At 46.2% G+C, this 23624-nt stretch overlaps 3 protein-coding genes across 9 annotated transcripts in view; 2 read left to right on the forward strand and 1 right to left on the reverse strand.

Annotated features, from left to right (window-relative positions):
* RABGAP1 (RAB GTPase activating protein 1) overlaps positions 1-12406 on the reverse strand; it is a 71010-nt gene extending 58604 nt beyond the window's left edge. The window contains exons 1-2 of one of the 3 annotated variants that reach the window (XM_080561953.1): positions 12316-12406; positions 5756-5957 (exon numbers count right to left, since the gene is read on the reverse strand). In XM_080561953.1, coding sequence (XP_080418079.1) covers positions 5756-5905 — 150 coding nt within the window. In that variant the 5' untranslated portion in view covers positions 5906-5957; positions 12316-12406. Of the gene's footprint in view, positions 1-5755; positions 5958-7199; positions 11197-12315 lie in introns of those variants that run through there. The other 2 variants (XM_080561955.1, XM_080561954.1) reach the window with 2 other exon arrangements.
* ZBTB26 (zinc finger and BTB domain containing 26) lies at positions 12403-20288 on the forward strand. 5 transcript variants are annotated; one of them, XM_080562000.1, is made up of 4 exons: positions 12439-12505; positions 12828-12899; positions 13952-14024; positions 14877-20288. In XM_080562000.1, exon 4 carries the CDS (start codon positions 14887-14889, stop codon positions 16201-16203), a length of 1317 nt encoding a protein of 438 aa, XP_080418126.1. In that variant the 5' UTR covers positions 12439-12505; positions 12828-12899; positions 13952-14024; positions 14877-14886; the 3' UTR covers positions 16204-20288. The 5 variants fall into 5 exon arrangements, with proteins under 5 accessions (XP_080418127.1, XP_080418128.1, XP_080418126.1 ...); XM_080562001.1 differs by lacking the exons at positions 12439-12505; positions 13952-14024 and adding an exon at positions 12403-12421; XM_080561999.1 differs by lacking the exon at positions 13952-14024 and having other exon boundaries at positions 12446-12505.
* Positions 20289-20419: 131 nt separating this feature from the next.
* ZBTB6 (zinc finger and BTB domain containing 6) lies at positions 20420-23045 on the forward strand. The gene has a single exon (XM_080561976.1). It carries the CDS (start codon positions 20607-20609, stop codon positions 21891-21893), a length of 1287 nt encoding a protein of 428 aa, XP_080418102.1. The 5' UTR covers positions 20420-20606; the 3' UTR covers positions 21894-23045.
* Positions 23046-23624: the final 579 nt, after the last annotated feature.

Consider the following 23624-nt stretch of genomic DNA (forward strand, 5'->3'; position numbering starts at 1 on the left):
AGGAGGCTGGACCTGAGGCCTCCTGAGGTCCCTTCCAACCTGACCCGGAGACCTGTGCTCTGAGCAGTCTTCCACAAGCAGTCTTGGTCAGAAACAGGCACTGTAGCAAGCGATCCAACTGGAAGGATGCAAACATTTCTGTCCCAATGAACAGGAGCTCTTTAAGAGCTTGCGTACCGAAGTCACATAAATGCAGGACACCAGTCACAGCAGTAGGACCCTGCGTTCCTGCAGTTCCACAGAATCACAGAATGGCCAAGGTTGGAAGGGACCACTGAAGATCATCTGGTCCAATCCCCCTGCCAAGCAGGATCACCCGGAGCACATTGTGCAGGATGGCATCCAGGTGGGTTTTGAGTATCTCCAGAGAAGGAGACTCCACAACGTCCCTGGGCAGCCTGTTCCAGTGCTCTGTCACCCACCCAGTAAACCTCTAATTTCAGGAAGCTCTCAGATACTGGATCTAAGGAAATGCTTTGCCCATTCCTCTGCAACTAATAGGAAGTGAGTGATGCTTTACACGGTTTAGAAATTAAGCACGGAAATGGAGTTTACTGGAAGTATTTTACCAGATGGCAGCCAGAGCAACGCACCTGATTCCAACACTACAGCTGCTGGCTGCTGGTTATTGTTGTTGGCACCAAAACTCACCCTACAAGCAGATACGCATTTCTATGTCCTTATGTTTCCCTAAGCTTATTGACTTAGGGCGCTACATGCAAGCTAATAAAATCCAAATTGTGCAACCACCTAAAAAGACTGCAAGACAAACCTTATTAAAGAAAATCTGTGTTCTTTCTTTTCTCTTTAAAATAAGATAGTAAAAAAAAAAAAAAAAAGAAAATGGTTAAAAGCAGGAGGAAGAATGCAGGGCAAACAGACGTCTACCCATAACACAATCTCAGTATTAAAGCAAACTCCATCTGCCTCAAAACCCGCATTTCATCACAGAAAAATAAATTATCTTAAAAGTATCTGAAACAATGGACAAGGTTCTCATACTTTAACAATAAATAAATAAATAAATAAACACTTTAAAAAACAATGAACATTTATCCTCCTGAAGCTGATGCTCGAACAGAAACTAACTTCCTAGTACGGATTAAAACTTATTGACGTGCTATCTGGGATCACCTGCCAGGAGTAGAACAGAGGAACTGCTTTCCTCGACTGTAAACACACAGAAGCACCTGTAACCTGTAGCTAGTTACAAATATGGATTCACATTCCCCCCCACTAATGTCAGGATTCTTTTCTGTGATTCACCACAGAAGCAATGACAAAATCTTGCACAAGCATGTGGTCAAAGACATAATCTCTGTAAGTATCAAGTTTATTATTCAGGTTTGTGCAGGCTTTCCTCAGAAAGATGACGACGATGATGGAAGATGCTACATGTTGGTTTACTGCACCCTGTTTATATGGCTTGCAACAAAATATAATGAATCAATTAGAGAGTTCCACCAGTCCCGTTAACGCCTGTAACTTCTATTTTACAGGACGGGTATTCTAAGGAACAGGAATTCAAAATTCTGGCACAAACCTGCTCCTCACATGCTTTTGTTCACAAGGATTAAACAGACTACAGTTTGGGGAGGGATGGTGGGGAATTTATATCCAAAGAGAATTAAATATTGTAATGGCCTTAACATAAAACGCAGGTGAAAAAAGTTCCATTCCATCAGGCTTACAAGACAGAGAACTCTGAATGCTGACCTACTGTATTTGGTACAACAAATTGTATTAAAAAACTATACCTCGATACTGCTCTATAAAACATGATCTAAAAAGTTCATGAAAGCAGCAGGGACAGGTAAAACGTGAGTCCAGGTTGTTTACAGCGCGACAGTAAACAGGCACAGGAAAAAGAAGAAAGGGCTAGGGGAGATTTACCTAAAATGCAAAGTAACCAAGAAGCAACAAAACTCGACTCCGAGGCACTGCTTGGATCCAATTTAATATTTAAGCTATGTAAAGACAAGCAAAATCACTGCCTGCTTCCATATATTTTAAGATCCAAGGTAAGTCTAGATTTAACTGTTCTAACAAAAACATAGATAAGTAGACAAAAATAATACAACAACATACATGTGAAGCCCACAGCATCAGCAGAGAGCAGCACAGCCCACTGAGGAGACTCTATCTAGCAAATATTCTAAAAACTCCAAATCCTCATTTAAAAAGTAACTCAAAATGCCTCCAAGAAGGCCCTCCTTCTCAAGCCAGGCACTACTTTCCAAAAACAACTCTAAAAGCAACATCAGTGACACTTCTGGACTGGAGGCCTTCTGTTCTCACAGCTTAGCAGCCAGTTGCAACAAAGGAGCTGCCCAAAGGAGACCTAACGTCCGAAGTACGGCCGACTTCGAGTGAAGCAGAGCCTCTTCCGCAGCCGTAACAACCACCACCTCATGGGGAAAGCGAACGTTAGGCGAACAGGCGAACCTGTTTGAAGCTCTGCTGCAACCCCAAAACCGGTAAGATGCGGCAGGACAGAGTGCAGCAGAATCAAGGGCAGAAGGGGAGAAGAAACCAAGTGGATCTAACAAACGCCTTCACGTAGGTCCGCTTGAGACGGAAGAAAGAAACCATTTAGCCTAGACAGCGTTTCCTCCATTTCTCACAGCACTGAAAACTAGTTTGACTTAACTTTTAAATAGTATGCAGCCTCCTTCAAAACTTCCTTCACAACAACACAAAGGATCTATTAGAAGTGTAGTCTATTCCCTTCTCCTTACTTATGCACTGCTGGCCTCTGCTGTCAGAGAACTTGAGGAGTTAGTGGGCTCCAGAAGCAAGGCTTTTGTAAATCCAGTTCAGTCCCACTCGCAGCAAGCAAAAGCAGACACAGAAATAATACTGGAAAGCAGAGACAGCTAGCAAATGATATTTCTGGAAACATATCAGTGACAAGCCTGTTCTGTAATTGTTGAATCATGTTTCTCTGTATAAAAAGGCAAAGAAAAAATACAAATTACAACCAACTGAAGAAAAACATCACTATTCAAAAGAAATATTTATCTGTCTGGACTTGAGAAAGACCAAGAATAAAACTGTGCATTAGTTCAATTCACAGTGCTATTACTTACAGCACTAGGTTAGCAAAAAATGCACAATGAAAGGCTCAGATTTGATCTACAAATCTGACAGCCTACTGCATTCAGCCAACACAAGCCTAAACTTCTAGCACCATCGTCAGACTGCATTTAGCAAATGTTTTAGGATCCTCAAACTGCTCTTCTAAAGCAGCAGAAAAAAGACAAAAGCTCAAATACAAACCTCAACTTATTTTCTGCTTTTCTTGGTGGGCTCATCATGGCAAATGGGTTTTGACATCTACAATTTAACTTATTCTACATACCAAAGCAATTGCTTCTCCTTGAAGGACCCTTCTCCCTGTTTGTCCCTATGAAATGCATAACCTCATGCTCGTTTTGTAGTCACGTTAATTTTCCATATACCACTGAAATACTTTTACCTATCACTGCGTCAGTACTTTTAACACACCTGACAACCTTCAAAACTCCATTTATCTATTCACAAACAGTTCAATAATACAGTAAAAGTGTCTACTGAATGGTTATCAGCAAACTAAAACCAAGAAGATATCAAGAACAAAGGTGCTTTCCGGGGCAGTATCTCTTTTCTTGCAGAACAGTACCAGAAGACAATTTGTGTCCTTAAGGCCAGCTAAAAGATCTTCCATTTCTGATGGTAATTGTTTTTACAACCTTAACCAGAAGAAAGGAGGTTAACAGGAAAATTCCTGCATGAGAGAACTTACACTGCGCACTGCCTGCTTATCTCAGGTGTTACGTTTCCACTAACCACGCCGACTGCAGCCACTAACAAAACAGCACGCACTCAAACGGCAGAACGTGGAAAGGCTCAAGGTGAATCACTCTGTTCAGGGATTGTGCTCAGTCTTGGCACCAAATTCATAAAGAAGCTTATCTTTAAGACCTGTGAAGCTCTGTCACATTCAGTGCCAAGCCAGGGAACAGCGTAACTTTCCTGCTGGCTGCTGATCAGCAGAGGCAGCAATGGTAACGGCCTTTCCTCATCAAGAGGAACAGCGTGCCTGCAGCCAGCATTGTGTAACTGCTTTGAAAGTAAACATGCAGAAAATTTTACTAGTAAGTTTCAGGAGTCAGTCTGAAATTGATTAAGGATATTCTTCACAAATATCCATGTGCTTTAATGAAGATGGTTTCACATACGAGTCTCTTTAATGTCTTTGATTGTACTAAACAAGATATGTCCTGTCAAACTATCACAACGGGACAGCCACAACAAGGCAGTCATTAGACCAACAATAGACCAACAGCTCCCTTGTGGAGCAAGGAGTGTTGCAGACTAAGGCATTTCATGTTTCCAAACCTTCTTTGGGAATAACAAGATGAAATGAAAACTCTGGTAGACCGTGTCTATCTCCTGGGGTCTCAAATGATGCATTTTGACTTCGGGAGCTGGACCACACACAACTACCACATAAGTATTCTCGAGGTAAGGAGCACTGTGGAGACTATTCTGAACTCTTAAGTACTTATAGCTGCTGGTACATGCAGAGTCTAGAAAGATAAGCATGAGGTTACAGTCTTCCAGCAGGTTTTACAGAACATCAGGCTGATTATTCAAGAAAATTTCAAACTTTCGTAGACTATCCTTCTATGATCTTCTGCAACTGCAATAAAATATAAGTGAACGTTTTTGCCAGACTAAATAAAAGATCTTGAGACTTATCTCACAGATTTAGCTGGAAGTCTTATGTAAAAGAAAACAGACCCTATAGTGGCCCATCTTGTGTGGGGCTCAAATCAATGCACAAAAAGCAAATACGGCCATTGGAGGTAAAAGCAAGATGAGCACAGACATCAAGAAATGTTCAGTAAAGTCTCTGTTCCAACTACTGCTAAGGAAAAGAGGAATATACAGTCTACCAGCAGAACACAATTTCTTATCATCTTTGAAGACACTATTTTGAAGACATAGATGTGACCGTAGGTTTCAGTTTCTTGCAGTGGTGGAATGTCTTTTCGTCTCCCACAAAGAACACACCAACTTGACTCGTTCTAGGAAACATCTGGTTTTGAACAGGTTAAAAAGACAGAATTCTGAGTGACCACCTTACTGGCGTCACTTTGCTTAAGGGCTGGTCAAATACATACTGGAATGAAAGATTTTCTTTAAGTAGACAAAAAAAGGAAAAAGAGTAACAAGGGTCTCTTTCCAGAACAGCACTTTTAAAAGCGAGAAGACGTCAATACCCTTCCAGGTCACACAAACCTACCCACGTAGGTTTGTATTCTCAGTTTCATGCCAAGTTGTTAGTTATAACTACACTTCTACGTTTCTTAAAGAGAACATTTCACATTGGGGAAAACTTTAATATATACTTTGAATTAACAGATACGTTCAAATCAAGCGTATGTTAATATTGCTTTCTACCTGAAATCTGTGAGGAAATCACAGTTCCAAGCTCTTGACAGTCTCTTTCATCCTAAGCACTTCATGAAGGATTAAGCGAAGTGGGAAAAAAAACCCCACAGGTAGTGATGGAGAAAGCTCTTACTCAAAACCTAATTATCACCTTTCACATCAGCAAAAGTAAAGCAGAAACTACTGGCAAAATCAATTCTTGAATAAGTTCTCCTTTCTGTCAAGTTTTCCACAATAAAGAAGTCCCTCTTTAAGCTCTTCTATGGTTAGTTAGGTTTAGAAGAATAGAGAACAAACTCAGATTACTGATTCTTACCTTCAGTCCTGTTTTTTCATCATCACTACCATTATTTGTAGATGGTGTTTCATCCCCTTGCCTGGAAACCAAGACAAAATCTTCACTGTTAAGAGTGGATACCGAGTCTGATGAGACACTGATTTTTCCAACAGAAGCCTTGTCATCCATGACTTAAAAAGGAAGTTCGACTCATGAATGAGATTAAATATTTTATAAACTCCTGAAAAACAAAAATCATAAAAATACTTATATAAAACTTCATGCTAAAATGCTCGAATGTTTCTTTACAGAAACCTGCTGACTAGTTAAAAAAAAGAAAAGGAAAGCAACACATCTGACAGCATAACCACGTTACAACTCTCCTGCCAGCGCACACTCATTGTCCTGCTTTGATTTTGCTAAGAAGCACACTGCTATTAGATCACTGGTTTCCACAGCTCACAGCTGGGACGTTAATAAACCTTTTTGCAGCATTTCATGATTGTGTCAGACACCACACACAGCACAAACCAGGCCCTCGGAGCACCTGCTACACCTGGTGACAAAGGACTTGTCTTAGGGCCGGAACTATTCAGTCCATTTACTTTCTTCAGAGAATTTGTCTGCCTTCATCTACGTTCCTGCAAAGTATTTCTGTAGCTACTGGAGCACGCTGCACGTACAGTCACATCCAACACCCCTCCCCAAAAAAAGAGTTAGATCCAACTCGTGACATTTTGCACTGAGGCTGCTCTAGAACCTTGGGCCGAACGGTATGCTGTGAATCTGTGCTGAATCTTCTGTACTGGAAGGAACAATAAAAGATTCCAAGAAGCAGGAAGAACAGCGTAGGCTGGATCAGTACTGAGAATCAGAGCCAAAAGAGAATTTTAAAAGCTGGAACTGGCACTGAGAGGCAGCTGAAGAAAGGAACAAAAGGTGAAGTTCAGCTGCACACCTTGAACTCTACAGCACAGGTTCTCAGAATCCGTGGCTCAAAACAGACTGCCGTGATAAAAACGGCTGATTAAATTTCCCAGAAACCCAATTACACCCTTATTGCGATGGCTTGGGTCTTTGCTTGCTCCCGAGCACGACCAAACCCAGAGGCCTTTTCAACCTCAAGCTCGGCCTTCCACTCGGGGAGCGCTGTCCCAACCTGGCTCCCAGCAGAGCAGCCAAACAACAAAGGCACCTGGCCTAGCCACAAGCACGGCTCATCACATTCCTCTCTGAACCAAGAACAATGCATCTGAAAATAGCAAAGCCTGCTTTTATTTCTGTCAATACCCTTCTCCACAGCTACCAACAGGACTTGAAAATCTGCCAGGACGACAACAACATTTTTTTTCCCCTGGGTTATTTTTAACCTGATTACTTTCCCAATCGAGTCACTTCGTGGTCCTGAAAACGTTCGGCTGGACATCTGAAGCAGTGCGTAAGATGAATAATGGATGTGGGTTGTTCGTGAGTAACAACATACCTGTGATTACTGGCTTGCCTTTTCAATTGCACGATGTTCACATATCCCTTTCAAAAACATTTTAAGATGCGCTGGCTTTCCATGAAAGTTACTGGCTGAGAAAGATAGACAGTTTGTAAAGTTTTACGCACTGCGTGTGTCTCTGATATTACGTGCAGCTACCTTAAAGGTAGGGCATCGTTCTCATTTTTAAGTTGGTATTGTTTAAAATGTTAGTATCAAAACAGTTCTCAAGAAGCTCCTTATCGCTCCATCTACATAATACACAGATTATCTGATGCTAAAATCAAACGTATTGAAACACAGAATAAAAATAAGCTTAAAACACTTTATATGCCCCCAGCTTTACTGCTTTCATTCAAACAGAGCAAACTCGTCTGCCACACTAAGACGCACGAGTAGAAGAGCTGGCTTTGATCACAAGTGGCGCTGAAGATCACCCAGGCAAGGATCAATTCAGCAATTTATTTTGGCACAGAGTGCCTGTCTTGAAGCGTTAATTTCACCTACTTCCAAAGTCCTTCAATCTGTCACCTTTCACCAGCATTAACCTCAATTAAGGAAAAATTATGCTGTGCTTTTGCGTACTCCTTTTTGTGGTAGTGTGGTGGAAACAGACGGCACCCGTGGTCCTGGAGCACAGCTGGCTTAGCCTAACCCCCGCAGCGGTTTCACAACACAGAATTGCAACAGCAGAAGGTCCTGATTAGCCCAACTTCGCCAACCTCACGTTGAGCAAAAGTCTTACAGAGATTACACAAGATAAGAAAGCACAGGAAAGGGGAGAACGTAGTAGGTTGTTGGACGAAGCTTCTGTCCCGTAGCGACGTACCGGCAGGCGAGGCTCGATTACCCAACCGCTCTGGAATCAGCAGCAGAGGTTCATCAGATTGACACCCAAACAGAGGAGTTGCAAAAGCACTGCCTTAAATACTAAAAATACTGCAACATTGCCTCAAGTTAACCCAAACGTGCATAATCCCGTACCTTCCGCACGGACCGTTTTACCCGAATCAGGAAACCGACAGCGGCAGCACCCACACCCCAAAGCCCACGAGCTCATTAAAGCACACCGGTACATTGGGGCGCGCATCAAAGACCAGCAGCAGAGCAATTACGTGCAGCAGGCTTATGGCTCCTCTGGAATCAAAAGAAGAGCAAAGGACAGTGACAGCGCTCATTAGTGCTATCTGCAGCTCGTGACGAACCGAAGCTTTCTCTGCTGGCAGTTTTGGGAGTTAGGAGAGAAGACCTCCAGCCCACCGCAGGCCTCAAGTCGTAGCGTTTCCCAGAAGCCAATGTCTCATCCTCTACAAGGAAAGGGACTGGTGCGTTTCAACACGAGTAAAACGGGAGCTTTCAAGTTCAGCGCAGCTTAGGCCCGGACACAAACCTACACCTCAGCAATGTATTTGCCCGAAGGTGTCTTTACACCTCCGTGGGAGTCAGAATGTCTGGGCAAAACGCATACCAAGAGGCAAATTTTTATTAACTTCTTTGCTCACCTGTTAATTAAAGGGGTATCCCGGCCCCTCCCCAGGTGAGAGACCATTGGAAACAGCTGCGAACTGAGACAGGCACCACGGCCGGCTCTTGGGCCACTGCCTTCAGCTTTGCTTAAAATTCTGGTTCTCAGGACAACTCACCCTCACTCTGCGCTTGCTCTCGTTACACAACGCGCGTCCAAGAACCAAACTCTCTTTTAAGCAGCAGTCTCGTTTGCCACCAAAGCAACCAACCAGCTGAGGCAGCCCACCTTACTCTCACTATTTAAGGTAACGTGCAAATGGATATCAAAGACGCCCTGCACCGTGTAAGATCTCAAGCAAGGGGGAGACAAACCTACGAAATTTCAACAGTAGTTCAGCAGATTTATAAGACATTTATCCTTTACTTTCCTACCGTCTTCCCAAGTATTTGCCACCTGGCCTGCAACTTGAGATCAAAATTCTCCTCGCAAGTACTTCAGGAATGAACTTAAAAGAGCTTCAAGCCAACAGGATATAAAAAATAAAACCTTCCATCTTACATTGCTGTGAGACACGGAGGCCTGAACGCCACCGTGAGAGCCGAGCACTCGTAACTGCAGCTGGTTTCACTCCACGGAATGCCAGCTTTCCAGTGTTTAGGAAGTCCAGAGCCACACCAAAAGGCAGGAGAGCAGCAAAATCAATGCCGCAGCTGTGAGCTTCCCTGGCTGCTCAAAGCAGCAGTTACCTTTACGGCAACAGCACGCTCAGCACCGAGTTTAGAGGCGAACACAATACAGAACAATTTGGGGAGGGGGTTCAGGGCAGGAGAGAGAAGCAGCATGAGAAGGGTGTGCAAGCTAGAGACAAAAGGTGATTTTTTTCCCCTTTCCAAACCTCTCGGCTTTTATCCGTCAGCAGCAGCTCCTTTAGCAATCCCATGGTTAGAGCGCAGCTGATGAACGCACCAGGTACAGAAGAATGATACAGTAACGTTAATTAAATTACTGAAGAAGATTTTAATTCAAGAAGCTGCCTGAAACAACAAAGCTAAAAAGCTCCTCATGCAGAACAAACCTATACCCTCTGCCCCCTACAAATAAAAACCCAGTAAGTGTAACATTAAAAAACATGAAAAAAGAGGTAGCTTACAGCCAGGAAACTGAGGTGACTGACTCAGTACAAATTCATTCACTGAAAAGTAACGTCTTTTCTGCTTCTATTTCTCGGCCTTCGCTTTCCTGGTTTGCAGCAGCAGCAACTCCGTGCAAGTGAAATGTGGAATTTGTTGTAGAGTTCAGAAGCTTTAAGGTACACACCCCAAAGCTGGTTTACGACAAATAAGCCTGCATCCTTTAGGATTTCTAGCTCCTTACAGGCTTTGACAGCTGTGATTTTTTCTCCCGCCCAATTCAAATAGGCCATAATTATTATCTTTATAAATACAGTGAGTGAAAGAGTGTGGAAAATGCTACAGCAGGATGCTGTCACTGCAGGCGGTCATCCAGATGTTTCTGTCTGAGCAGCCTAAGAAATTTTCAGAACAAAACTGGTGTCGCACTGACAGACGTGGGAAAGGAGCTGTGGTTCAACTTTTCCTGAGCATATGCACAGAGCCTGGATTTTACTGCAGCTCTGGGAAAAAATCATACAAGGAAGATCAATCACCAGCAACCTTCTTCTTCTCACGTATCATATGATTAGTCTGCATAACCTTACGTTTGATCTTTACCCACCGCTCTTTCAAGGAGACAGCTACAGCCTTTCCTTCCCCGGGCAAATCATTCTCAAAAGCACCGAGAAGTATTTTAGCGCTCCAAGTGAAGCAAGAGAGTCGGTGGAACACTGCGTGTGAAAAACCAAGATTTAGGATAACTGAAGAGAGCAATTAATTAACAAAATAGCAACTGCAATACTAAATTTTCTGTTCATTTTAAAAGACTGACAGCCACAGATGTTCCCGCTAACCTCAAGAGACAGGCGGAAAGAGGTTTTTATCTGCAGATAACGCTGCCTCCGATGTCACCACCGCTCCTCGAGAGCAGAGCACACCCATCGCGGGGAAGCTGGCGGAATCACTCCGCATTTTACGCGGAGCCAGGAATCGGGCAAGCACAAGAGTTAAGCTAACGCAATCTTTGCTAACAATCCTTAGCAGATTCAAAGTTGGTGCCAAAACCATTTTGCTTTTACTCTTCCTTTGAACTATTTGCTCAGAGGAGAAAACTGTCATTTCAGGCTCTTGTTACAGGCCGATTCGCAACCCCAGGAACATGCTGCAGGCCCTGGGAAGCCGTGGCTGGTGACAGAAACGCTGACGCTGCCTCAGCTCGCCCGTCACAAGAACGTGGCCGGGATGAATTAACCCCAACATCCACACCCTGCGGCCGACGCTTCGCCAGCATCGGGCACATCCAGGGGCTGCCTGCGCGGGGCTGGACACGCGGGACACACGGACGGTCTGGTGGCCGGGGCAGAGCGAGAGGCAGCGCAGCCGGTGCTGGGCACGCTCTGATGATCACAGTCCGCATACTTCCGTGGCTCGCTCTCGCCAGGATTCAAAGAGAAACGCAGCGTTATGCTTACCGGGCAGACACAGCGCTTTAAAAACGCGCTGTGAAAGAGCTGGAACAGGAGTTAGGTGCTGCCAGAAGCTGCCTGCGCTTGGATGTGGAAAGTGAAAGGAAAGCCCTGCGCCAAGCTCAATTTGTTAATTTATTTACTGTGTACACAAAACTAAGTTTGCTCAAGTCCTTGACCTTTTAACGTTCAGTAGAGACCTTTAAAAAAAAATAAGTGTTTCTGTAATTTAACCAGCAACGGGGAAGTCTGTGCAGCTCTGCATTTTTTAACAAAGCAGCTACAAATCCCACCCGGGTTTAATACAGCCCCGTGAGCTGGGTGGATTTGGGGGCACCGATGGAGCTCTACCTGCACACCAAGGCAGCCAAGCAGCACCCGATCTCCAACGCCTACTTCAGAAGAAAGGCGCTGCTTCCCTGCTCCCAGCCGTCTCGGTGCTTCAGCTCCCTCTCCTCTCCCCAGACGACTGACCGGGCAAAGCGGGGTGAGGGACACCCACCGATTTTACTTCCACCGCCCCGCTTTTCGCTCCGTTGCCAGCAGCCCGCGGTTCGGGGTGGCCGCGCACGGTGCGGCCGGTGACCGTTCCCCTCCCCACCCCTCCCCGGGCGGACCCGAGCGGCCGGGATTTACCCGCGGGGGCCGAACCGAGCACGGACCCGCGGCCAGCACGGGGAAGCCCGAGCGAGGCTCCGAGATTGCGGCCCGCGCACCGAGCTCGGCGCTGCGGAGGCCGAACGGCCCCAACGGCCCCACCGCCCCCCACCGCCCACCCGCCCCGGAGGCGGCCCCGGGGCGCTCGGCGCGGCGGGAGCGGGACGCGGGGCTCGGGGCACGCCGAGGCAGGGGCGGCTCCGGGAGCGGGGCGGGGACCCCGGAGCCCCGGGCACGGCCCCGCCGCCACCCGCTGCCGGGCGGCTCCCGGGCCCTGCCCCGTGCACGGCCGGGCTGGGGCCCGGCGGGGAGGGGCGGGAGGGGGCGCGCCGGTACCGGAGGGGGGAGAATGGGGAGGGAGGGGAGGGGGCGGCCCGGCGGAGCGGGCGCGGGGCGCGGCCCCCACCTACCCCGGCCGCCGCCGCCGCCGCCGCCTCCCGGTGCCGGGCCTGGGCCGCCGCTGCCGCGCCCCACGTGACCGGGCCGAGGGGCGGGCGCCCCGCGAGGCGCTTCCGGGTGCGGGGGGCGCGGGGCGCGGGGCCGCTTCCGGCGGCCGAACAATGCGGGCCCGCGGCGCGGCGGCGGGGGCAGGCGGCAGCTGTAGGTGCAGCCGCGGGGGCGGCGCTGGGGGCAGCGCTGGGGCCCGGCCCCGGGCCCGGCGGGCGCGCGGCGCGCGGGGGGCGGCCCCGAGCGGGGGCCCGGAGCGGGGCGCGGCCGCCGCCCCCGCCGCCGCCGCCCCCCCCGGCCCCGCCGCCGCCGCCGCCTCCCCTCCCGCCGCCGTCCCGCGGGCGGCCGGGCCCGGCCGGGAGCGCGGGGGGGCGCGGGGCCGCCCGGGGGTTGCGGCCGGGCCCGGCGCTGGGGCGGCGCGGTGCCGGCCGCGGGCGGCGGCTGACGGCGGCTCTCCTCCTCCTCCCCTCTCTAGGTCCGTAGCCGGAGGCCGCGGCGGGGGCGGCGGCAGCGGGTGCCAGCGGGGGGACGCGGCCCGACGCTCCAGGTACCGGCCCTGGCCCCTTCCCTCCGGCCGCTGCCCCGGCGCGCTCCTGCGGCTCGGCCCGGGCCGGGTCGGGCCGTGCCGTCGGTTCCCCGGGCCCCGGGATCCGCGCGTGTCCGGGCCCGGCCGCGGCTCCCCGGGGCGCGGCTCCCCGAGCGGGCAGCGGGCCCTCGCCGGGGGGGCACCGGGGGGAAGGGGCTGGCAGAGCCGTGCTCCGGCAGCGTGACGGCACCGTGCTTTGACGGTACTTCCACTGCCTTATCCCGCGTAACCCGAGGCCGGCTCACTTGTAGGCTCCGTTGCTTCCTACAGAATAATGAAAAGAAGTCGTTTGATATTTCTTGAAATTCACCGAAAACGTTTGCTGCAGCCTTTTTGCCCTGCAAAGCAGATGAGTCAGGCAGTGCTGGCCACAGGGTGACCAGGAGGCTTGTGGCTTTACCTTCTGTAGATCTAACAGAATTGTGCTACAAACAGCACTGCCGCTGTTTCTGAGCGCTCAGTGCCTTGTTTCTGAAAACTCTTGAAATCCTTTTGTGGTTTTTGTATGTCACGCACTGGAAGGTGTGCTTGATGCATTTGCGTAGTAAGGCTCAGAATGATATCTGGTCAGGAAACTGAAACAACTTAGACAAAAGTATCACCAAATACTGCTAAAAATGTTCTTGGTACCCCGTCTTGTTCATTCGTTCATTTACACTAGGCGTGACTCCATTTCCTGTTGTGTTCATTGACCTAATATTTCATGCCCCAAGAGAGCAGCATCTGCTTTTATCTATAAACTTCAAAGCTTCTTGTCAAGCTTTATGTGGTGTTCGTAATAGTGGTGAGGTGTAAGTTTTGCTTTGTTTTGTTATTTTATCTCACCAAACCTTGCATCATTTAGTCTCCTGTGATTTCTTCACTTCCTGCAATCCCAGTTCTCTGGCAGGATTATTTAACGATTTCATCTGAATCAGTGTAGCCTTATAGGTTCTTAAGAGAACTGTTGAAAGACAAAATATTGATACTTGTCTTATGGAAGATTACTGTTCTTCATTCCCAAATACTATCAGAGAAGAACAAACTTCCTAGAGGAGTGGTCTTTCAAAGAAGAAGACAAGAAACAAGACTTCCTACATTCCCCAGGTATTCAAAATAGGGAAGCTAGAAGATGTGATTTATATAATGAGGGGTCATACAGCAGAATTTTTCTTAAATCTTAAAAAACATCAGACTTATCCCCCTGCCCTCCCCCCCCCCCCCCAAAAAAATCCTCAAAAAAACTTCAAGGCAATGTAAAACAGTCACTTGAACCCAGTGCTGCAGATACTGAAAAGCTTGTGTAGTCCTTTCTGCCAGAAGACAGGTTAGCCAGAGTTAGTTACTTCCAGTGAGACAATTTCTCCTATGTCAATACTCCTGAAAATCATGAAGTGTCTTAGAGGAACTGTAACTCTTAGGAGTAGTAGGTAGTAGATAGACAGTTAAGAGGGAATTCTCTGTCTGGCAGGTTCCAGGTTCCATCTCACCTTGAATTAATGTGTTATGAAAGCTATTTAGCGCAAAAGTAAATCAAGCTAAAGAAGCTAAAGGAACATTGTTGTATTTGGTAAAGACAAAACCTCTGAAGAGTTGCAACGTGGAAGCAAAATTTAAAAAGAGTTAAGGCTGCTAAAAATACTTCCAGAGTTTCCTTTTAAATTCCGTACAAGGAGTGTGGAAAACATCTTAAGTCTTTAAGATACTGCCTCAAGAGGATTTCTGTCATCACTTCTACTTCGTATTCAGACTGCATCAAATTTAAAAAAAAATGTAACTGCAAGGCAACGTGCAAACCTGATTTTTTTTTTTCAGTTTTAAAGTCTAACATGCTTGACTGTTTACCTAGGGCAAAACATGATGTCTTGTTGAGCACGCTTTACTTTAGAACCTTCTGACTTGCATTCTAGAAACTAACAAAGTTCTCACTTGTTTTTTTTCTTTGCTGCTTTTCTCTAGGTGTGCCAAAATGTCAGAAAGATCAGACATTCTTCACTTCAAGTTTGACAATTATGGAGATTCAATGTTACAGAAAATGAACAAGCTGAGGGAAGAAAACAAATTTTGTGATGTTGTGGTCCATATAGATGATGTTGAAGTTCATGGGCATAAAATTGTATTTGCTGCTGGCTCTCCCTTTTTAAGAGATCAGTTCTTATTAAATGACTCCAGAGATGTAAAAATCTCTATACTGCAAAGTTCAGAAGTGGGGAGGCAGTTGCTTTTATCCTGTTACAGTGGCATTCTGGAGTTTCCCGAAATGGAACTGGTCAACTACTTAACTGCTGCAAGCTTTCTGCAGATGAGCCACATTGTGGAACGCTGCACACAGGCGCTCTGGAAGTTCATCAAACCGAAGCAGCCATTGGAGAGCAAGGAATGTGAACAGCAAAGTGACTCCTCTGAGCTGAAGGAGCATCCAGAAGACGAAGACTCTCTGCAGCAAGATTCACCTTGTATTCAGCCCTCAGAAGACAGTATGGACATGGAGGACAGTGATATTCAGATCATCAAGGTGGAGTCCATTGGGGAGGTAACGGAAGTTAGGAACAAGAAGGATCAGAACCAGTTTATTTCTTCTGAACAAACTGCTTTGCATTCCTCAGAGCCTCAACACTTTCTAATCAACTCCACTGTTGAAAACAGAGCAAGTGAGATAGAGCAAAACCACCTCCACAACTATGCCCTTTCGTATGCCGGCAGCGATAACATCATTCTGGCCTCTAAAGATATGTTTGGGCCTAACAACCGAGGTATAGACAAAGGCCTCCAGTGGCACCATCAGTGCCCAAAGTGCACGAGAGTATTTCGTCATCTGGAAAACTATGCTAATCACTTAAAGATGCATAAACTATTCATGTGTCTACTGTGTGGCAAGACATTCACTCAGAAAGGCAATCTCCACCGGCACATGAGGGTGCATGCAGGCATCAAACCGTTCCAATGTAAGATCTGTGGGAAAACCTTCTCTCAGAAATGTTCCTTACAGGACCATCTCAACCTGCACAGTGGGGACAAGCCCCATAAATGTAACTACTGTGACATGGTTTTTGCGCATAAACCCGTTCTGAGGAAACATCTTAAACAGCTACATGGTAAAAATAGCTTTGACAATGCCAATGAAAGAAACGTTCAAGACATAACAGTGGACTTCGATTCATTCACTTGTAGCGCTGCTACAGACAGTAAGGTCTGTCAGCAAGCTGACGCAAGCCAGGTACTGGATGCAGGGAAGCTGCCTCAGGCTGTGCTCAGTTTAAGAAATGATAGCACCTGCGTCAATTAAGCAATTAAAAGGAGCCCTTTGTGGGGATCATGACTGAGAGGAGCAAACAGTTGGCTTGGGCTCTTACCTAAACTAGTGGTTTGCTCTGAAAGGCTATGGATAGATGGATGGATGGAGGGTTGGATTGCAGAAACTGGCAGGTCTTCAGCCATCGTTCTTAGTCTTACTTGATATCTTCTGTGAATAACAATCTTCCTTCAGGTTTCTGTCTGTGTCTCTACTGTGGATTAAGAGGTTAATTGTTTCATTTCTCTCTGATCAGGAGACTCAAGACTAACACCTTTTGAAAGACTGTTGCTGTGGGCTGCAAGTAAGCCATCTGCTGTACAGTCAGAGGCTTCTCTGTGTCTGGGCAGATGGAGGAAAGAGCAAAGAGGACAAGTCTGTGAGATAACCCAGTTATTATTTTTTAAAGCACTGGATCACTGAAAAAGCACTCCACATAGTGCTAATTTGTTTTAAACTTACCTCTTAAAATGATCTTTCACCAATCTTACCCCTAGACCCCTACAGTTGAAATGAAGTATTTTTGCGTCACTTTTTTGCCCTTCCTACACTATTTCAAGAAACTACTACTGCCAATCAACACTATCTTAAAAGCTCTCAGGGTTTTTAATGTTGGCATGTGTTTTGAAAAGGTAAAACCCTGAATGATTTGGCAGGGTTAGCTGATGGTTGCGTAGAACTGTTTGAAGTAAGTTGCAGCTCTGGAATCTGCGAGCGCGGCACCTGGAGTGCCGGTATGACCTATTTCACAAGCCGTCATACCGAGGGTCGTTAAAGGGCACTTACCGTTGTATGTACTGAGACCAGCTAAGCACTTCAGAACTAGAAGTTATTATCTATCTTCCATAAATTTTGCTTCAAATAACCACAACAGTTGCTACTTTCCTAATTGGTTTTAGAGCAAAGTTGGAATGGAGAAATACTGCTTTTTGACACTGTGAAAATAATCTGTTTTTTAAAAGCTGCAATGTATAGTAACTCCGTGCTTTTCCTTTTTTTTTTTTTCCTTAGTTCTTGTATATCTCTCCTCGATAACTAGTAAGGGCCACATGTCAGTTAAATTAAAAAAAAGAAAAAAGAAAAAAAAAAAAAAGAAAAGTACCTGCCACAGGAACATTAACATGAAGTTTTTTGATTTCTTGGATACTCAAAGAACACTTCTTTTTTTTTAAGTGACCTACATAGTTCATGACCATTAGTGTTTTACAGAGCCTACGATGAGGTATAGGTAGCACAATTTCTGTAGTTTAGTGTATCAGCTATTGACTGTACTCAGCAATACCTCTTGTATACCGCCTTAAACATCAAATGTAGCGGGAATGGCATATTAATTGGGATTCTAGGATGATACTGTATTACTTCTCAAAAGTGCCGTGGAATTATCCACATCCCAATTGGGCTGAAAGAAACTAATTTCTCATCTGAAGGACACCATTCCCAGTAGAAAAGCACTCATTCTGTTGAAGTGTAGCATAGACTAATAATCAAGTGGCAGATCCTTGGTGGAGAACTGCTGTTTGTATTTGGAATAAGTATTTCTTCCAATGCAGCTCTTTTCCTCAAGGTTTGCCATGAGGCTGAGATGATGCTTCCTACCTAAAAGTAGTACTGTCTGTGTGTCTGAATGAGGGGTAGGGGTGGGGGGAGGCTGCTACTGTATGGTTAAAAATGCTTAACAGGTATGACCAAAGGTATGTTAGAGCAAAAAATGTTTTGTACGTAATTATCAAAAGTTGGTCTTGGTCTTCAGATACGTGTATGTAGAAACCAGGATTTCTTTATGCAGACATTACACCGATGGACAGTAGAAAGTGTTTATCTTGCAGAACGTTTTCAGAAATCCACATACCTTCGAGTAGCAAAGCAAGGTGATTCTGTGAATCAGTTTTTGCAATTGAGTTTTTAAACTACTGTACTTGACTGTTACATTAACTATTATTACATGGACAGCTATGAAGTAAGCAATGGAAATGGAGTCAGGGCATTACGTCTTTCAAGTTGTAGCAAATATATTTAGGCCTAAAATACAACTATTTGAGACTTTTAAGAATTATTGTTCAGGTTCCAGGGGCAGAAAATGGGTAGGCATGGGAAGAAAAGCTGTTTTTCCTTTTCAGTAACCTGCTTTCAGAATCACTTTGAGCTAAAACAGACCGTGACAGTTGCATCTGACCCTTGTATTCTGACTTCAGGCAGAATCTTCCGTGGCGTTGTAACATTTTTATAACGTTATCTACTACATGGAAATAAGTTACAGCTCTAATGTCAAAAAGAAGATAGAAACGGAGAATAAGAACTTGCAGGGCCAGGTCAACATACTGTAAGGATTTAGTGACAAATCTAACAATATATGGATACAGATACGATAAAGAAAATGGTCTTCTGCTAGAGAAAGGAATAGAACTGCAAATGCTAGAAGAAAAGTGGCAGCAAAATGGACAGTATTGAGAACTTTGTCTGGGAAGTTTCTTCATGGAATTACTGAGCTGTAATGCTACTGCAAGGAGGACATAGCTTGTGGAAGTAGCCATGGGCGACCTGAAGTTGATTTGAAGAGACAAGGGGTTATCCTAAGAAACAAAAAATGATTTGATCAGGACATCCAGGTTTTCCATCCACCCTGTGCTGTGGTGATACCAGCTTCTGAGAAGGCTGAGACTGTTGGCTGTTCATTTGAAAGGCTGCTTGTGTCATTTGGTGAGACCGTGGCAGAAATAAATGGGAAAAAGCAGAAATGCAGAAGACTGCTTCTTCAATGAAGGCAAGACAGATCCGTTGGATGAAAGGTGTCTTCTTGCAAATGTCTGTGCTTTTGGCCTGGCAAAAGGGTGCAGACCAAAAGATTTATTCAGGAGACAGCGACGTAGCTCCAGAAGCACTAGAGATTAAGAAGGCAACATGCTGATGGCACAATGTGAAGTGTGCCAGTGGTAAGAGTTCATGTAAGGTTTGCCCCTATATGGAACAGATGAGTGAAGAGTACAGAAGAGGCATTAGAAAAGCAAAATCTGGCTATTGCCTCTTCACTGAATTAAATTAAAATGGAGTGAAAATTATTATAAATGGAATATACAGAGGCAGTGTGATTATAGAATAAGATGAACTTAATTGTCCATGTATGTAAAATGTTGTCTTCATTGCAATGTTCCAGTTAGTGAAAGACTAGATCCAGTGGTTGTTGCTGCTGATGCTGCGTATTCAGACAAGGACTATGGCAGTTATAATCTGTGTGTTAATGTGTAGAATACTATTTGCTGGTAAGTGGATAGTCTCACAACTTAATGTGCTGTACAACTTCCTGCATATCCTAAAAATAACTGGTCTATTACAAAAATATTTTAATAACTCCTCGAATATAATAGGATTTTTTATGTTGGCATTTTATTTATTTGATATAGAAGAGAATTCTTAGAACTCTTAGATTTACCAGAGGCTGAGGCTCACCGCCCTGCTGAGGGGTGGTAGCTCGTGCAGCACGCGTCCCCGCTGAACGTGGGGCAGCTGCACGGCCTCCTGTAGAGATCAGGGATGAGTCTTTCCGTCATTTTTCGTTCCGAGGACGTGTTTTGCAAGTTACTAACTGATGTAATCGAAGCGTCAGTCTCTCTTCCCCAGCTTTTTGGCAAAACTTGGAAAGCTGCCGCTGAACTCCTGCTGAAGTAACTTTAAAATGGTGTGGGGCCGGTTTTGGTTCTGGAGTCGTTGGGAGGAGCGAAGGCGAGGAGGGAGAATCAAAACTTGATGCGGACCGAGCCGTGAACGGATCTAAGGTCGCGTTAAGCCTCGCTTACACAGAGAGGAGAACGAAGGAGGACAACGGCCGGCGCTCGTCACTCGGCGAGGGCGGAGGAGGCCGAGCGACGCCGTGCTGTGGGACTGCCCCCGCCGGACCGAGCATCAGCTACCTCTTCAGGGACCGGGCAGGAGGCTCGTCCCCAGCGGCGTTACCAAAGCAGGCGGGCCGGGGCCGCGGGAGGGGGCCGCTGCCTCGCTACCTCTACCGGGCGTGCCGGGCGCTGCGCCCCGCGGCCGCCGCCGTAGCAGTGCCAAGTCCCGCAATAAACGTGCTGCTAACTCTGCCTCCGCCGCCTCTCGTTTGTCCGCCGGGGAGGGGCGGGGCGGGGCGGGGACGCTTCCGGCGCCGGTACCGGTACCGGAAAGGGCGGGCGGCCGGGGCGGGGCCGGGGGAAGCGGTTCCGGCGGGCGGGCGGGCGCGAGGGCACCGGGAGCGGCGGGGAGCGGCCGGGGAGCGGAGCGGGGCGGCGCGGGGCGGCTGGAGTGGGGCGGGCGGCTCCGTGGGGCTGCGAGGCCTCGGCTCAGCCCGGCCCGGTCGTGTCCGGTCCGGTCCCGTCGGAGAGAGGCGGCCCCGGTGCCGGCGGCCCCCCGGGAGCGCCGCCATGGCTGCGGACTCGGAGGTGCTGCACTTCCAGTTCGAGCAGCAGGGCGACGCGGTGCTGCAGAAGATGAACCTCCTGCGGCAGCAGAACCTCTTCTGCGACGTCTCCATCTACATCAACGACACCGAGTTCCAGGGCCACAAGGTGATCTTCGCCGCCTGCTCCACCTTCATGCGCGACCAGTTCCTGCTCAACCAGTCGCGGCAGGTGCGCATCACCATCCTGCAGAGCGCCGAGGTGGGCAGGAAGCTGCTGCTCTCCTGCTACACCGGCGCGCTGGAGGTCAAGAAGAAGGAGCTCCTCAAGTACCTCACCGCCGCCAGCTATCTCCAGATGGTTCACATCGTGGAGAAGTGCACCGAGGCGCTGTCGAAGTACTTGGAAATCGACGCTTCCATGGAGAACGGCGGCCAGGCTGCGGAGAGGTGCCATTCTTCAGACACGGAGCTGAGAAGTAGGGACGAAGTTTTGGATAAAGATTGCGAAATAATCGAGATTTCGGAAGATAGCACGGCTAATTTAGAATTCTCCATTAAGGAGGAAAATGGGGATGTCTCGCAGCCTGCAGCACAGAGCTTGGACTCGGAAAGAAAGGAAACAAAAACCCCAGAAATATCAACAGTTGAAATAGGATATAAGGATGACGAAATTTGTATCTTCAGGATGGACTCTGTGAGTGTCCCTAGCGTAGAAAACGATCACTTTCCTCAGCCTTGCACCTCCTCTAAAACAAACTTATACTTTCCAGAAACCCAGCACTCCTTGATAAATTCTACGGTTGAAAGCAGAAATACCGAAACGTCAGGAAATCACTTGCAGGCTTTTGTCAATGACAACCCAGAAGGGACTTCGAGTCTGATGAATGGGTTTCAAAGTCTGGATGATTCCGGTAATTCATGGCGGCACCAATGTCCAAAGTGTCCGAGGGGATTTCTGCATCTTGAGAACTATCTTAGGCATCTAAAAATGCACAAGCTCTTCTTGTGTTTGCAGTGTGGTAAAACGTTTACACAAAAAAAGAATCTCAACAGACACATCCGGGGGCACATGGGTATCCGCCCCTTCCAGTGCATGGTGTGCTTGAAGACGTTTACTGCCAAAAGTACCCTCCAGGACCACTTGAATATACACAGCGGTGACAGGCCCTACAAGTGCCATTGTTGTGACATGGACTTCAAACACAAGTCTGCTCTTAAAAAACACTTAACGTCTGTTCACGGGAGGAGCAGCAGCGAAAAAACAAACCTGAGTGCTATTACAAAAATTAAAATAGACTATGATGAATAGATGGATGGCTGTGGAGCTGGGTTACACCAAATGCTCCCACCTAGTGAAACTCTAGATGTTTAACAGATTCCCACATAATGGAGAGAAGGACAGATATGTGACTGGTGAGCAAAGACAGGTCCTGAGAACAGCGATCTTGCCTGTTGCATTGAGGCTGCTATCGCTGTAAGTGTTCAAAATGCGTTTACTGGTTGAAAGTAAACCATAAAATAGGGGAAAATGTTTCATGCCTCTAGTGTCCCTGAAGTATCTAATTTTTATGCAGCTAATCCTGTTTTGTGCTCTCTTGTTTCATGGGTGGGCACTGCCAATTTTCAGACTCTTACTGACATTGCAATAATTTGAAGCCTGAGCTGTGACGCTCCTGATCTATAATGGCTAAGGGAAGGAGATATTTGTACTTATTCAGCGAGTCAGTCGCTCCCACCCTGTTCGTGTGTCACTCACTTATGGTGAAATCATCTCCTTAACTTGACCAAACTTTGCTGGATCTTTCACCAGAAGAAAGGCACATTCTCATACTCAAATCTGTGATATTTAAGAAAGAACATACAACAAACAAAATAAAGGAAGCTTTCAAGTTGCCTTTTGCAAATAGGGAGCTGGTAAAATAGGGAAAAAAAAGTATTGCCTTGCAGTTCATTTTTTTTTAAACTGGATAGTCTCATTAGACTGACATGCATTCAGTTTTATGAATGAGTTCTGAATTGTTCTAAACTTTTGGTTGATTATTTTTTCTGTCATACCAGTGTTTAGTGCCTGTATTTGACTTATTAAGTTAGTCCTATCTACTGAGTTACAACATTTGTCTTTTTTTCTTTTACAGATCTTAGATACATATACTAATGTGAAAACTTAAACTGTATGCTGTTACATAATAACGTTTGCTATGTTCATTTTGAAAAACAATTCTTTTATATCTTGAAAGGAACAACATAGACATAGAAGTCTTATATACTCTGGTTCTGTGATACAGTAAAACAGTAACTGCGTGTGTTTGGATAGCTGTGTTTGTACTTTGTCAAAGGTCATTTCAGTTTCATCATAAGTATTGAAAGCTCTGTAATGCAGAATCTTTATCCAGTACCTGTCTTTGACTGGCATATGTTTCTTTCACTTAATGTGATATGAATAAAGAGTCAATTCAGTTTCTATTACAAGATAATGGTACTTACATTAGATTCTCTCCAATTAGCAAAAAGCAGTAGTTCTTAATCTTGTCTGTATCACGAGGGTACACTTTCCTTCAAATTTCAGAAGTGCTGCTGTGAAGTTCTTGATGAGTCCGGAAGTGTGACGCTTGTGCTCCATAGCTTGGCTGTTTTGAAAATAAAAAACAACAATTTTTAATGTCGATTAACAAGTTTAACTTACTTTACTGTGACTGTACCAGTTGTTGTTTGGGGTTTTAGTTATCAGTTATGTGAGGGGTTGGGTGCAGTTTCCTGGTACTACCTGTAATGGGAACAATCAGCTATGCCAGCGTTAGCATTGTCATCATGTATTAGAAACTTTCATTGAGGAGATTTTAAGAACTTGCTTCACAAGGTGTTTTTTAATCTCTTAATTTGATATTATTCACCACTTAAAGTACGTATTAGTTGGACTGTAATATTTGCAAGTCCCAGTTCATAGTAGGCCTTATGTGTGTGTGTGCCTTCCTCCAATATCATGGAGTCAAAACAGGCAAGTACTGTGTTCTGAAGCTGAGTGGGCCACCAGTGCGGTATT

This window comes from Anser brachyrhynchus (assembly GCF_964034855.1).
Source record: "Anser brachyrhynchus genome assembly, chromosome: 19".
In the NCBI taxonomy this organism is placed as follows: domain Eukaryota; kingdom Metazoa; phylum Chordata; class Aves; order Anseriformes; family Anatidae; genus Anser; species Anser brachyrhynchus.